At 36.7% G+C, this 15,861-nt stretch overlaps 3 protein-coding genes across 5 annotated transcripts; all 3 read right to left on the reverse strand.

Moving 5' to 3' along the window:
- Positions 1-479: 479 nt before the first annotated feature.
- On the reverse strand, positions 480-5,835 carry LOC110862383 (copper methylamine oxidase). Its single transcript, XM_022111587.2, has 11 exons — positions 5,701-5,835; positions 5,023-5,227; positions 4,020-4,259; positions 3,498-3,598; positions 3,272-3,428; positions 2,982-3,089; positions 2,811-2,922; positions 2,721-2,750; positions 2,383-2,579; positions 1,570-1,871; positions 480-1,130 (listed from the first exon to the last, which is right to left on the reverse strand). Exons 1-11 carry the CDS (start codon positions 5,768-5,770, stop codon positions 580-582), a joined length of 2,073 nt encoding a protein of 690 aa, XP_021967279.1. The 5' UTR covers positions 5,771-5,835; the 3' UTR covers positions 480-579.
- A 1,935-nt stretch (positions 5,836-7,770) lies between these two features.
- On the reverse strand, positions 7,771-11,451 carry LOC110841924. 3 transcript variants are annotated; one of them, XM_035860644.1, is made up of 9 exons: positions 11,337-11,451; positions 11,163-11,240; positions 9,506-11,046; positions 9,293-9,433; positions 9,058-9,231; positions 8,764-8,986; positions 8,666-8,683; positions 8,290-8,605; positions 7,771-8,227 (listed from the first exon to the last, which is right to left on the reverse strand). In XM_035860644.1, the coding sequence occupies exons 3-9, from the start codon at positions 10,824-10,826 to the stop codon at positions 8,036-8,038; spliced, it is 2,385 nt and encodes a 794-aa protein (XP_035716537.1). In that variant the 5' UTR covers positions 10,827-11,046; positions 11,163-11,240; positions 11,337-11,451; the 3' UTR covers positions 7,771-8,035. The 3 variants fall into 3 exon arrangements, with proteins under 3 accessions (XP_035716537.1, XP_035716534.1, XP_021943316.2); XM_035860641.1 differs by having other exon boundaries at positions 9,506-11,240; XM_022087624.2 differs by having other exon boundaries at positions 8,290-8,380; positions 8,447-8,605; positions 9,506-11,443.
- On the reverse strand, positions 10,856-12,567 carry LOC118433993. Its single transcript, XM_035846577.1, has 6 exons — positions 11,984-12,567; positions 11,815-11,879; positions 11,337-11,725; positions 11,163-11,240; positions 10,940-11,046; positions 10,856-10,865 (listed from the first exon to the last, which is right to left on the reverse strand). The coding sequence occupies exons 1-6, from the start codon at positions 12,565-12,567 to the stop codon at positions 10,856-10,858; spliced, it is 1,233 nt and encodes a 410-aa protein (XP_035702470.1).
- Between the last annotated feature and the right edge of the window lie 3,294 nt (positions 12,568-15,861).

Here is a 15,861-nt window from a genome sequence, read left to right on the forward strand (position 1 = left end):
GAAGTCCATAGTGAATCATAATGTAAATCGCATGGCGAATCTAATGCACTTATCAGATTTTAATTTTGCAGCGTAGTTTTTTAGCAATCAGCTGTTGACACTTGAGTGTTTCCGACTAGGTACATACATACATGTATGTACATGTGTAGTAATGTACACATACATCTCGACGAATACACTTTGTAGATTTTTATAGTAAGAACATTTACAAATACGTACATAGGTATGTATTATGTACATATGTACATGTATGTATGCAGTCGTAACAAGAAATACATATTTACGTAGTGGATACGTTACATAATAATACATATTTACATACATACGTATGCGAATATGGATGTGTGCGTACAATTTCTACGCGTATAACATGCCAATTTTGAACACGGTTCTTTTACTAATGCCAAAATTCCTTTTGCAATATCCCGATATGATCCAAAACAGTATCGTGATAGATAACTAATTAAAACGCTGGCAAGTATTCTTCAGAATATGTATTTATTTCACTTTAGAACTATGCATATACATACAATTCTTTCAAAAGTTGACATATTTTCGTCACCCTCATATGTAAATTAATTAACTCCTCCTTCGTCCATTGTTGGTCTCACGCGAGATAGGCCGCACATTAACGGAAGGATTTTCCGTAAAGAAGTTTAACGGTTTGAACCAGAATCCAATATTTTCGACCGGCATCACTGGCAAATCTTCCACGCGGACGATGTGCGTCACCCCGAAGACGTGCCACAGGACGACGTCCGTGTCCGTAATGTCGACATCGGGATCATCATCGACCCACTTTTCCAGGCCGGACGAATTTAAATAAAATCCTCCTGCGTAAAGTTGGTCTTCTTTGTAGGGCGTGACCCAAACGTCGTAATCGACAAAGGAGAACCTCGAGTGTTGGACAGAGTCGGCTTTCATCATGAGGTGGATGGCGTGATCGGGGGATAAGCGCCATCCCATGGGGTCACCCGATATCGGGTTTTTTTTGTTAGGGTCACCAATTATTCGCCAAAATCGAGCCTTTACTGGTTCAGCTTTAGTCCGAGCTTCGGATGGGGTGGTTAGAACGGTTTCGGAAATTGTGAACCCGTTACCGTACGGATTTGTGGTGCTGTTGGAGGGTTCTGGAATGTGCGACAGGATGCATAGAATTATTTATATTTTTGATGTGCAAAAATCAAAACGTTGAAAATTTGCAAACACATGGAAATTGTTTAAGTCTTAAACTTTAAGGGTGTGTAAAAATGTACAGTTGTTTTTTATGAGAATAGGACGCTCATTTTTTTTTAAATGCTACAGACTTAAATTTGCACATTCAAAAAACGGGGCAAAAATGTAAAGATCTTACAAAAATAAAGTTCACTAATTCTGAGAATTTGCGAAATTTCTCAAAGGAAATTAATTGCACAAAGTATGAAACACTTTTTGACTAATATCTTGTACAATTTAAATACAATTTAAATTTCTTGAAAAAGTAAAATTTAGCGAATGTGTTGTAAAAAATGCAAATAATTGTGCGAATTTGTTCATCTAAATTTCAGCTATTTTTTAACCACATCTTACCAACATCTGGTACTGCATCCACGACGGAGACGGTATTTTTATTGCCATCGATCTCCACGTCTAATCTGGCCGTGAAGAAGTGCTGGTGGTATTGGGCGTTGACATTTGGCATGCCAATGGTGCCATGACCCATCGGGTTGCCCTCTGCCCCCACCAAATTCTGACTAACAATCCCTGTCAAAACAAGGTTCAGCCGGATTGAGGCATCCTGATAAAACTCCCATTTGATTTGGTAATCGTAGTTTGACACCGTCGTGATAAACGTGACGACCAAGCGTTGAGATCGGGCGGTGAGGACGCGTCTGTGAAAATTGATATATGTAATTAATATAATAATCATAACACAGTCTTAGAGTCGAGACTAATTTTGTCATGGGAAAAAATCATTATTTAAATTTTGCCAAAAATATATGTATTCAAATATAAATATTCGTACAAGGGGAGTATTCATTACAAGTTCGCATGTTCACATAATTTTGAAAAAAATTGCGAACTACAAATACATACTATATAGTTATGCAAATGTTATTAAGTTCACAAATAAATTGTCAGGCCAATTTTTTTTATCTTGCGAACCTTTTTTCCTAACGATGTGAAGTCATACTTAATACCTCAAATATTTAGCACACACATTAAAATGTTAGCAATTTGATGGAATATTTTTGCAAAAACAAATAGTTGCTAAAAAGTGCACTGTTTCAAAAAGACGCAGCTTCGCCGGAACTTGTTTTGTTGCATTTTTCGTGATATTAGTGATTTTCCAAATTACGTGAGAAAATTTTTTTAATTAAATTTTTTAAATGAGTGCGATACCCTGTAATTGTGTGCATCTTCCTCCACAAAATTCCTGCATCCTCTTCATACACACAAATCCCATTTTTGATTGCTTGTCCACTTCCGGCCATGTCGTTGGTGATGAGGTCGATGAAGTAGGTCGTACCACGGCAGCCGTCTGGGGAGCGGAGCTCAGACGCAGAAAATCCGAGACCATATTCCCCTACATCCATGGCCTAAATAGAGTTTCAAAAATTCAGACCAGTTAAAAATCGGGGAAACTTTCAAAAATTTAGAAAACGAAGATTTAGCAAAACTCCTTTCTTCCTCTCGCAAAATTGAAACCTAATTTTTAAATAATTATAAATTCTGCTTACCGTTTTTCGGTGATACGGCGGTCTGGGGTCCTATATATTATATAAATTTGATTTTTTTCCTATATCATTCATAATTTTTGACATCCTTACTCCATAAGGGACGAACAATTCTGAAAGGGACGCTCTGTAAATCAAGGGGCGCACGGTGTTGGAGTCATTGTAACTGATAAGATGCAAGATAAGCCCCTCACGCCCATTATGTCTGTAAAATGAGAGAAAATAATTTTTTCCATCCCATGAATTTGCCATTCTTGTGCATACCCGATCCGCATCTTAAAATTCTGCCACTCTAATTTGTTCCCATCGATGGAGTAACTAGGTCCGCCGGGTTGTTCGATGTTGATGGGTTTAATGTCGTCCCGATACCACCTGGAATTAGGTTTGGTAAATCAGATCCGATAATACCCGATCGGATCGGATTTTTTTACTCGACCGTTTTCGATAACATGGATCTGACAATACCCTATTCTTCGGATCGTGTCAGATGGATTTGTCTGACCCATATTATAATAAGTGGCCGAATAATCCGATCGGATCGGATATCTGATTACCTGGAAGTTATTTCTGGGTCGAAGTTACCCGGTTCGTCGGGCACCTTGTCTCCGTCTCGGTTTCCCGTGTCGAAACTGTCCTGGATTGGCAATTCTTCGATGGCGACGACTTTATTTTTTAGGGTGTCCACTATAGCGAGGAATCCCATGGGGTGGGCTAAATCAAAATTTCAAATTTTATGGGTATTTTTGAAATGTGGATTTTCGTATTTTATTTTTCATTTACCGTAAAAATTGTCATTCTCTCCGGTTGTTAAATTTCTTCCGTAAAAGTAAACTTGAGACATTCGCTGGCCTGTGTAGTTGTCTCCTTTGTAACCATATTTCCTGGGAATGTACATATTCAGGTACTTACATATTTATAAATTTTGAATGCAACAAAATAAAAATTCCGAAATTAATTAGTTTAATTAGCATTATCTAGTGGACATACATATATATGTACTTATGTACTAAACCTACACATACGTAACTCATAAATTGAGTAACATCAAATTTGAGAAATTTCGCAAAACTTTTTGATCGAAAACCAGGAGATTTTTTAAAATTAAATTTAGTTAACAAATGAACATATACTTTTATTTACCCAGATTATTTCATAAAATATTTTGCAAATTAGATTCTATGATAGACTGTGACGTGAATACGCCCATTGTATTATATATTTTTGCATTTGAGGCAAGTTGAGACAGATTGAAAATAATCTCTATAATTTATAAAATTCTGATATTTTTTTACAAAAACTTACCACACGTCGGCAATCACATTTTTCGGATCGCCGTAAAAATCGCCATATTTGCTCAATCTTTCCAGCACGGTGGCATCTTTAAGAACCATTTCAGAAATTTCGGTCATCTCATCTCGAGCAAAACTTGTATCCGCACTTGTTCCCAATTTTACGAAAGAATCGACCTTCTCTTTGTCCAGGTCGACTATGCCCTCGTATGCGGATCCGTCTGCAGGATTCCACGCTACAGCGATTGCTTTCCTACAAAATTACGGCAGAATTTATGAATTCCATACAAAATTTTCAAGAAAGTTAATTATGAATTTGTCCAGTTTGTAAAATTTATAAAAACTTTAATAAGTTGTAATCAAATTTCAACTTTGTACAATAATTGTTTTAGGAAGAAAACGGAAGGATGTAAAATATGGAGAATAAATGAGCCAAATCACGCAGGTCTTCGTAAAATCCGTAAACTTACAAACTTTTAAAAATATTTGTAACGAAAATTATTTTACAAAGTTTACAAAACTTTGTAAAAATGAATGCGTGAATTGTTTCAATGAAAAATTGTTGACCGTATTTTAAGCCAACGTTTTTTTCTACTAGTAAATTATGAATTACAGTATGCACACATATAGTGGATTATAACGCATGACGATTACTTTATGAATAAATAATAGTTCGCAGAACTTTATAAAAATTTGCAACATTTCGAAAAATTATTCCTATGCATGTATGTACATATTTACTTCTCAATTCTGAGTCAAATTATCTGTATAATTTTTATTCGTGCTTAAAACGTCAAATAGAAAATTATCCCAAAGGTTTATAACCATGTAAATTTATTAACTTTCGACACGCTTGCCCAGATTATGAAGGAGGAAAATTTGCTATAAATCGATCGATGAATTGATTTTATTTTTTATGAAATTTTAAATATTTTGCAAAGTTATTAATACTAATGTTAGAGTTACTTAAAATCCAGGTTTTAAGAATAGTTGAGAAAATAATGGTAATTTCTGACCTTGGAATAACACCGGGTGGAGGATCCCTGTCCTCCAGGAAGTAGTCCAGCATGGCAGACTTTTCCGGTTCTTTGAGCATCACCCAGATAAAAATCCAGGTAACTTTCTTCATATGATCGCGAAATATGTGGGACGTTTTGTTAATTTCGGATCGGGAGAGGGGATCGAGTGGGTGGGGATCATAGTCCCACGCCTCCTCCTCACCTGTAAATGAAATGTTATAAAAATTTAAATTTTACGAGGTGTTTGCAAAGTTGTAATGAGATGCATCCGTTTAAACAAGCTAACAAAGATTACATAAAATTAGGTTATGAATATGTATATTGGGCGTACTCAACACAACCTTCATAATTCTGGCAAACCTAATAAATACGTCAACAAACTTGCTAAGTTGTGCTAAGAAATGTTCCCTAAAAATTTAGCTTGTATTTTCTAAATTCTCCAAGAAAATTGGAATATCATTGTTTGGATAAGTTATTCCGCAAACTTTGTTCTAAATGATTTATGACAAATATTGCAGTGAATCTGCCCACTGAACATATGCATATTTAGCTTTTGAAATTTTTTGAAATATATAGAATTGTACAAAATTTCCACGATTTCGCTCGGTTACAAAAATCCGAGTGAACTCAATAATCTCATTATGTACGAATTGTTTAAAATCCAACAAAAATTACCTGAATCTCCAAGAACAACATTTTGAATGAACAAAATCCCCGTAACACACAAAATTAGTAATAATCTCATTTTTCTCTCGGTTAAATCTGAATTAAAAATTTAGATGAAAAATACGGATTGTTTAATGTCCCATCTCAAACCTTAGTGTCCCATTCAAATGTGAAGTGCACTCCTTTTTATAAAAATTTTTAATTCATTGCATTTTTATGAAATTTGTGTTACATGTTTGTTATCATCACGAGACGATAAGAATGAATTGACACCACGCCACTTTATCTCCCTCGATGAATAGCATCTTGACAAATAAAACAATAAATCACTCATCCGTAGGTACATACAAACTCTTGGTTTAAGGAAATTTCCTTTTAAACCAAGATGGGTTAAGGAATGCAATAAATACAAATACGTCTGGTGGACGTCTCCGCTGGACTTATCAAGAGATAACATAACCTTCATGAATTATGTAATCTTCGTAGGTGTGCATTAGTCCATACTTACCCCTGCAACGATTTTAAGCATAAACATACATATTTACATACATATGTACACATTTAAATATTTACATAAGTAAATATCTACATTGATAAAGTACAGGAGCTGTGTTGCACCCATTTTTATTATGTATTCATATTTCCACACTTTTGATCCGTCATGAAAGACAAGTTTGTTCTTTGCGGAGATATGTATGTATGATATCAATCGAACAACACATGTCATTTATTCAATTTATTTAACTGAAGAAATGTATTCATCGGTAAAGTCTAGACTTTCCCCTTAATGCAAGAAAGAAAAGTTTGATAATTATGTAAGGGGTAATTTGTGCTCATTTTTATGTATACTTATTGTGATACTTGCCTAATTAGACTTTCGCTTGACAACATAAATTTCAATATAAAGCCAAACCCCACACAAAAATAGACAGATGACATTTAAATGCATGCATAAATATGTATATGTATATGTATGTATGTACATATGTACATATTCGCTTATACATACAGATACATATGTACATATGCACATACACAATTCTTGTAGATATTCTTGTATTGTAGACATTTATCATGTATCATTGTATTGTATGTATTATGTATAAGATCATTAGGAGCATGCTTTACTTATGTGTGATCCGTAATTGAAAATTGTAAATAGGTACAATTTAATATACATATTTAGTTATTTCTGCGCTGGTGATATAAATAAACATGGACAAGATGCATATATGTACATACTTAGCTGGTATCTCATAATAGAGATATTGTCATCCCGAAATAGTAATTGCACATGGGTCGAGTACAAAATTAACACCCTGTTCAACTTATAAATATTAACATAATAATATGTATGTAACTAAAACTAGCCATGACCCTGATTGCAATGAAATGATCTTGACAATGAGCATTTATTATTTTGGGTACATGTAATAATTACACGATTCGTACTGTGGATGAAGTTCTAACCCTGCAGACTTATTACACCGCTTTGTAGCATTAATTTCACGACGTCACCGGTCAAAAAAATTTTTTCCTCCAAACTGGTCCAAAATAAAAGTCTAGCATGGGAATAGTATAGAAAAATTATTTTTAGCGTTCTATGACCCCATCAAGGGCCCCTGAAGGGTCAAATAGCGTTCCCTGATAACCCCATGCAAATGGGGTATCAAATTAATCCCCTGGACCAGGGGAACCAGAAAAATATTTTTATAAATTTTTATGACCCTTGAGTCGTGAACTAGGAGCCCTTGAAGGGTTAAATATCATTCCCTCACAACTAAAGGCAAGTGGGGTATCAAATTAATCCCCTGGACAAGGGGAACCCAAAAAATATTTTTCTGGATTTTTTTGACCCTCAGGTCAAGAGTTAATGGCCCCCGAAGGGTCAAAATAGTAACCATGGTAACCCCATGCAAGTGGGGTATCAAATTAATCCCCTGGCAAAGGGCAAGCATAAAAATATTTTCCTGAATTTTTTTGACCTATCGGGCAACAGTTAAGGGTCCCTGAAGGGTCAACATAGTAACCATGGTAACTAAGGTGAATGGGGTATCAAATTAATCCCCTGGACCAGGGGAATCAGAAAAATATTTTTTGGTTTTTGTGACGTATAGGTCAAGAGTTAAGGGCCCCTGAAGGGTCAAATAATAACTTATTGTATTTTACTAAACGGGACATTATTTTAAAGTTTTCAGTTTTGCAAGAATGTTAAGTAGAGAGGGGTAGGCATATTTTTGAAAATTTCGTACAAATTTAATGAATAATAATTCTTAACACTATGTACAAATCGGATTCACTATTTATAATATTTATTATGTATTGAATCCATTGAAGTTAAAATCTAGGTTGATTCTGGTGGGAAGGTTAATCTCCTCCTAGAAGTTGCACATTCTTCTTCAGGCAAGTCTTCTTCTTCCCCAGCCTGTGAGTATTCAATATCATTGTGTATTTGCATTCGGAATCTATCAACTACTTCGTCAACATCGTCAGGGTCCTCATCTTCGTCGTCAGACACATCATCTGCTGCTGTAATCTGTATATTATGTATAAGTTATGTATTTTTTTACTAATAGTTTACTGTCACCAAGAACTCACTCGAATGGGGTTGGCTGAAGCTACACGTGTTTGGAAGTCATCAAGGAAGTCATCAAAATGTCCATCATTTTTCCAATACTCGTCCTCCAATCTATTTACAATAATAATGTAGAAATTGCGAATTATTCCCATAATAGCGAATCTTGGTTTTACGAACCGGTGCACATGTTTGATGTGTTTCTGCCATTGTTCCTTTGTGTATGTTGTCATAATTCTCTCAGCCTCAGCTTGTGCAAACTCAGCGGTCCCCTGTGTGTTTGCAGCCCTAACTGCGTGCTTGATGTCTTTCCACACGTACTCAATTGGGTTCAAGTCGCTAAAAATAGTTATTACATGAATATTCTTATTACCGTTACCTATGATTACCAGTTCTTACCAGTTATATGGGGGTAATCTGGAAAATACGTAAATACAGTGTTTAAATAAATATTACAAATTATTAGTAAATTACCCATGAATAGAAAATAACTTTACCGGACAACAGTGTTTCCATATTTCAATGCCTCCTTATCCACAATGTAATATTCATTTCCGTTTTTAAGGTCTTGAACCATTTTCCATAATTCAGGTCGTCTCATTTGCTTTACAGGTTTTAGTTTCAGCTTTTCAGGGCCCTCTAAATTATCATTCAGCCAGTCGTATAGCTCTTGTTTTCGGGATGTAGATTTTGGGGCTTCCTTGGTGCTGTGATACGGAGCTGACAAATTTAAATAAATGAAATTCAAATTAAAATGGAATTTACAAATACAAATTATTGGATGATATTACCGTTATCAATAACAATTATGCATGGACCATAATTATCTTTTATCTTTTGATTAAGATCCTTCCACCAAGCCATGTAAGCGACACCGTTAACGTTTGCGTGGTAATCCATCTGGACTTTCTTCTTTGATACTGGATATACCTTCATAGCGCCAGGTACGAATCCATCCTCTCCACCTGTGAAGATAATTATTATTTTGAAATAATTTCCTATTTAATGTGGATAGTTGAACTGCACCTGCATGCATCACAATGATACGTGGTCCTCTAGAAATTTTCGGGTTTTGGAAGGAGTATAAAGCCGCTTCATGAAATGACTTTGGTGAATTAATAACCCAGCCTTTTCCAGTTCTAGCATAACTATCGACCCACGTTTCATCTGAATAAATATAATGCATTAATAATTATATTAAATTAAATTAAAACATTTTTGATATTTAATCAGCCAAACCTGTGTAGACAACACATTTTGGGTTCTCGGACTGACGATTTTTAATCATTACGGACAGATATTCATATCGCTTCTGCACGATGTCTGATCTCATGAGGATAACTGCTCGCTTATCAACAGTTTTGAATCTAAATCCTAATTGCTTAATGAGTTTTCTTAACGTCCACTTGGAACATTTGAACGCTGTAAGAGTTTCTCCTCGGGCTATCCGACCATCTTCTTCTTCCTTGACTTCCTCCATCAGTTTTGTGTATACGTTATGCATTGTTGGTGCTTGATTATTAGCATAGAATTGATGAATGATTCGTTTAACGTGCTCAGTTCGGAAGTCGTCAAACTGATCCATCACTGGCGTTGGTCTAATACGTTTCTTACCAGGTGTTTTTATACTATTCGTTTTGTAATTCTCCATTGTCTGATAAACTGTTCTCTCTCCAATTCCTAGAATCTGGCTAGTTTTGGTGACAGAGTTTCCTGTTAGTATTTCACACTGTACCTGGTTACTGTCAAAGAATACTTTGGCGTTGACAATTAACTTTTGAGCTGTCGCCTGTAGTGAAACACCAAGTAGTTGGAATGGGAGTTTAGTATTTGGTTGTTTACAGTCGTTTTTCGCTTTCGGTGTTGCTTTCTCAATTTCAAAGGCTAATTGTTGCATAGGAAAACTCGTAGGACTGCACCTCGAAAGACTAAGGTAAGGTTTGGTTCCATCATTCCGTCTAGGAACATCAGATAAAGGAATTCGCATTTCACCTTCCCCCAATACCTGTTCTTTAGCTCTGAGAAGGGAATAGAAATATCCACACTCAGAATCCGGACAAGGAGGACCAACAATTAGGACATCTTGAATGAACTCGTTTATAAGGTTCATCTTTTCGTCGTTTATGGGGGTTGGGAGATAGCCTACCGTGTCACTGCCGGGTGGAACATTTTGGATTAGTGAAAAAGATTGAACTGCTTGATGAAATTGCCCTTGATTGTGTCCGAAGTGAAGTAAAATTATGCAGTACGTCAATGACTCGGCAGGTAAGATTCCTTCGAGATGGTCACTAGTAATCTGGCTGTCAGAAAACAACATATCTGGTGCAACTTGTTTCGATCCGAGGACAAAGTAGAAATTTTTTATTTTGCGTTGCGTAGTTTGTTTCTCTTGTATGATTGAGAAGATCTTGTTCTGGAAAGATGCGTACATTACTTGGTGGATAGTCATCCCGCCCACAAGGATTATTTCAACGAATCCGTTAAGTGAATTAGTTTTTGGAGGACGAGCGCCTTGGGCAAATACGAACATGTTCAATAAACGAAATCTGGTTATCATCATTCTTGGTTGCAAATTCGTTCAAAATCATCCTACATCCCCCTTTGTAAGGGGCCGTTGGGTAAATGTCTGTTCCCACACATGTATCTTCACCTTCTGTACTCTTGGATGCATACTCTGTATTTGAAGTGTCCATTGGTGATTCACCGCCAGGAGCTGACCCTTCCCCTAACTCTTCACGTTGTCCACAGTGCCCACGTTCATCATCTCCATCACCATCCTCCTGTATTGATCAGAACAAAAACGTACATGAGCTTGTTACTACAATAACAATTTCACGATGTCCCCCACAACATCCGCGGTCGCTGCTATTTATAAATATGTTGCAATATTTCTCACAAGTGCGTCTGCATTGGTGTCCATTTCATCCACATTTGAGCATGGCATGACGAGGGAATTCATGTCAGACTGTTTTTGCTAAAAGTGATAAACTTGTATGAAATGCGTCTGTGCTCTCAGACAATAAATCGATGAATCTGAGCTAGCATTAATAGTGCAAAAATATAATCTTACATCGATATGCGGTGGATTTACATTAGTTTCTGGATCCACCGTGTAGCAGCTCCCTAGCCAAATATTTTGCAGAATACTTATCCACTTTGACTCCTGAGCTTGGCCTTCCCAGATGGTTGTTAGTGTTCCTGCTGAAGTTTTATCGTACACCGTTTCATGTGCAAAATGCAAAGTTAAACTGGGATAAAATCCTGCTGGGTAGAAATATAAGAAGGATGTATAGGACCCTCCAATTTGACTTTCGAAATATTTTTTGGCACTCATTGCGGCCGCAAAAAGTGGGAACAGATCTTTTCGATGTAATTGCACAGTAGTTAGAAGTGCCTCGTCTGCCTCTGATGGTAGAACCCCTAGCAAATAATCGACGTCATGTTTGCGGCATGCTGCATCTGTGAATAATATCAACACACAAATTATAAAATTAATTTTCACAAATTTGACTTGGTTAGTGTATGAGCATAAATTGGGCAACAATTACCAACAGCATTTATTGGGCCACCGAGATCATCCTGCTTCTCAATATCGGTGGCAGGCCCGCAATATCTTAATTAATACCAATAATAAAATTATGTTAATAAAGAATCATTTCATAAAGATTCCAATCGCAACTTTAAAAATAAAAAAACTCATCCAAAATAACCAATTACCTATATCCAGGGAGATTGAAAGGTAATCCGCTTGGCGCCTTTTTAACTTTAGCTTTCTCCAAGGAAAGTATAATACCACGTGGGCGTCGGAGAGATCCAGGATGGAAAAATGCATCTTGACGAAGATGAAAGCAAGATGGCAATTTACCTTCGTTGGTAGGAATAAACGTGTGCTTTCTGGCAAAGAAGGCTGAATGCAGGAGACTTGTGTAGTTGAACCTGATGCATGATATTTGGTTGCACAGAATTAGAACTGTGCATGCAGAAGGAAGAGGAGTAGTGCCTTGAATAGCTTTAGTTACTGCTTGCTTGGTGGTACAGTTCTTCGTTTCAGCCGCTATATTACAATAAGTGTCACTAATTTTTTCCTGAGTTAAGTCGGATAGTTTATTAAATGTGTGGTTGGCGTTTGAAATTGTGATGTTATTTAGTAGATAACGGCTGGCATCCACGAAACTTTTAAAATAAAAAGTTACATAGCTTTCACTTCCCCATATCCGTATCTTTTTATTTTCATACTCTACTTCTTCAATTTTGATAGTGTCACTGAAGAACATAACAGTTTCATTAATTTCCATACACATCGTTTGATTACATATCAGAAATTCACTGCAATTGGATGGTAATGTCTCCTTGAACCAGATAACCAATCCACCCAGGTTATCCGTCTCATCACACACAACTTTAACCTGTTTATCTATTTCTATTTTATCGACATTCGCGCAACTTTTACCACAAACACAATGAACTATATATAACACATACAGTGTTCCATAAATTAAGTTATGCAACGTCATCTTCAATTTTAAAAATTAATAATTGAGCGGATACCAGTAAGTACAAACTCCAAAACTTAAATTTCAAAATGTCGACTGGAGAAGCCAGCAAGGATAAGGGGTCTCCCATCACCTCATATATTTATAATGCATCAGTTTTTAGGGGATATTCATCACCCCAACCATTAACCCAATCCTTCCCCAAACAAGATGGTGCATAAAGATATGTATATGAGAAAGGGACCAGTTTATACAAACATAAGTATGCTGCCTGAGACAGACTATGAAGCCTGGTTACCATGGTTACTATGTTGACCCTTCAGGGACCCTTAACTGTTGCCCGATAGGTCAAAAAAATTCAGGAAAATATTTTTATGCTTGCCCTTTGCCAGGGGATTAATTTGATACCCCACTTGCATGGGGTTACCATGGTTACTATTTTGACCCTTCGGGGGCCCTTAACTCTTGACCTGAGGGTCAAAAAAATCCAGAAAAATATTTTTTGGGTTCCCGTTGTCCAGGGGATTAATTTGATACCCCACTTGCCTTTAGTTGTGAGGGAATGATATTTAACCCTTCAAGGGCTCCTAGTTCACGACTCAAGGGTCATAAAAATTTATAAAAATATTTTTCTGGTTCCCCTGGTCCAGGGGATTAATTTGATACCCCATTTGCATGGGGTTATCAGGGAACGCTATTTGACCCTTCAGGGGCCCTTAATTCATGACCCAGGGGTCATAGAACGCTAAAAATAATTTTTCTATACTATTCCCATGCTAGACTTTTATTTTGGACCAGTTTGGAGGAAAAAATTTTTTTGACCGGTGACGTCGTGAAATTAATGCTACAAAGCGGTGTAATAAGTCTGCAGGGTTAGAACTTCATCCACAGTACTACTTACGTCATTAAATGAGCATTACATTAAGGTTTGCGATAAATTGTGCTTTCTTTGTTAAATGTAAAGGATTCGACATTTATAATGCATTTATTAATTTGGCTGGCTGTGCAAATACATAATGACACCAGACCCATACAAAGATATCATATTATGATATCTATTTCCGTGCCGATCTCTACAAATTTTTCAGGAAAGATACAAAAAAATTGTACTCTCGGAAACAAAACCAAAAAAAATGCTATGTAAGGTGGTGTTTGTAACCCTACTACTAAACAAGATCTACTTATGTACATAGTCCGACCATATGTTCCCGTGAATGCATTTCCGGTGATAAAGCCCAAAGTATTAGAGCTATCTGATAGAAATTTTTGTGGATGAACAAGGTATTAATCTTGTTTAGAAATCATAACTTCGTTTTCACAATTTCCTCCACGGGCTTGTACACAAGACATAAGTCGTGGCGAAAACTGCTCGATCGCGGCACGCGCCAATTTTCGTGGGAAAAGCGCCAGATCTTCAGTAAGTGCGACCTCAGCCCTTCCACACTTGGGTGAAATTTAGAGCATACTTGTACCTATAATTTTCACCACCAGTCATAATTTAGGGGATTAAGGTCTGCAGATACTGAGCACCGTTCTACGGATGAAAAAAGTCATGAAAATTCGTCTGAAGCCAGTTTTGGACAACTTTGCACCTTGCGCAGGAACAGGGTCTTGTTGAAAGGTCCAATGTCGATTTTCGGAGGGTCCAGGGTTCAGGTTATTAACGTTTGGCTTTAGGACACTCTGAAAATAATTCTTGGCTTCAACTTGTACCCTTTGCGGTAAAAAACAGAGATTTCATTTCTCCAGCCAACTTGCTCCCATGCACACCACGGTGATGACTTCGTATTGACTTCCGCATACTTAAACGGATGTCAGACTTCTGTACAACAAATACAGTCAATGGAAAAAGTATTGGCAACCCCCATGCCAGCTAAATAAAATTGGCTGTAACCTTGTAATGCATTATACAATTGGCATGAAAATTTGTTCGCATTTAGCAAATATAACGTAGTTTTCGATTATAATCATGATTTATTAATTAAAATTAAATAAACACAGTTTTTAAATAAGTTATTGGAAAATTTGCAAAATTCACCAGCAAAAAGTATTGGCAACATGTGGCCAAATTAATTACGCGAAACAACTTTCTTAATCAACTACCACACTTCATTACGGTAAGTTAATTAGGTGACAAAATACGACGATAGCTACATTTTAAGTCAGCAGTTGTGTTGTCTGGAACCAAAATGGCGACACCTAACGAACTGTATTTGGTGCGGTGAGAAATATTCATTTCTTTTTCGCAAAAAAAACTTGGACATCGAAAAATCAATGGAAAACATACTTTTCCATATTTACTGTTGGAAATGTAGCCAAGAAATATAAAATGGCAATCTTAGTTTCTGCTTTTCCATGATGCAGAGGAAAAAAAGTCACCTACGCCCGACCGCAAATGATGAATCAAAAAACAAATTACTAGAAATCCGAAGATTTCAACACCCAAAACCACTTAGAATTTGAGAACCAACTGTGGAGTCAATATTTCATACAATATGGTGATCAATCAAAAATCACGTCATGGAGTTTCCGGGTCCAGTAGCCCCATAAAAGGGAAGGCTCCCGAAACGAACCAACTCAAGGTATTTAAATCAGCTAAATACCACCCTAAATAGACTTCCAATGGATGAAGAAGGGTCTAGTGGTCTCACATAAGTAAATTTAACTTATTCGGTGCGGGTTGGATGGTTAGAGTTTGGAGGGTGCAAAATGAGGCTCTCAAAATGAATGCTGCCGTCTGGTAGTCAAGCTCGGAAAAGGATCGATTATGGTTTGGGGTTGAATGACTAGGTCGTTGCGTAGTTAGCTGGTCACTATCGATGAAGTTATGACCAATGAGGTCTAATTAATCATTCGAAACGATAATTTGAAAACATTTCACAAAAACCTGACCTAGGAAGTAATTTCATATTACAAAAATGCGGTGGCCCCAAAACATGCATCCACATTAACCATGCACATTTTTGGAGACAGAAAAGACTAAGCTTCTTTCGTTAGCTGCACAGTCTCCCGATGTGATTCTGATTGTCCGGGATGAGAAAAGAGAGACTGGTGGGAAATCACTCTACAAGAAACGAGCTTGTCAAAAGTTCGAAAGAAGAT

Source organism: Folsomia candida, unplaced genomic scaffold, assembly GCF_002217175.1.
Source record: "Folsomia candida strain VU population unplaced genomic scaffold, ASM221717v1 Fcan01_Sc001, whole genome shotgun sequence".
Lineage (NCBI taxonomy): Eukaryota > Metazoa > Arthropoda > Collembola > Entomobryomorpha > Isotomidae > Folsomia > Folsomia candida.

Coding starts and splice junctions, on each gene's coding strand:
- LOC118433993 (XM_035846577.1), bottom strand. CDS start 12,567: ATGTGTATGGAAATTAATGAAACTGTTATGTTCTTCAGTGACACTATC. Junction 11,726..11,814: donor TGGCCCAATAAATGCTGTTG/GTAATTGTTGCC, acceptor TATTATTCACAG/ATGCAGCATGCCGCAAACAT. Junction 11,047..11,162: donor ACACCAATGCAGACGCACTT/GTGAGAAATATT, acceptor TGATCAATACAG/GAGGATGGTGATGGAGATGA.
- LOC110841924 (XM_035860644.1), bottom strand. CDS start 10,826: ATGATGATAACCAGATTTCGTTTATTGAACATGTTCGTATTTGCCCAA. Junction 9,434..9,505: donor AAAATGTGTTGTCTACACAG/GTTTGGCTGATT, acceptor ATATTTATTCAG/ATGAAACGTGGGTCGATAGT. Junction 8,987..9,057: donor CATAATTGTTATTGATAACG/GTAATATCATCC, acceptor TAAATTTGTCAG/CTCCGTATCACAGCACCAAG.
- LOC110862383 (XM_022111587.2), bottom strand. CDS start 5,770: ATGAGATTATTACTAATTTTGTGTGTTACGGGGATTTTGTTCATTCAA. Junction 3,090..3,271: donor GACCCAGAAATAACTTCCAG/GTAATCAGATAT, acceptor ACCTAATTCCAG/GTGGTATCGGGACGACATTA. Junction 2,751..2,810: donor AATTGTTCGTCCCTTATGGA/GTAAGGATGTCA, acceptor TATAATATATAG/GACCCCAGACCGCCGTATCA.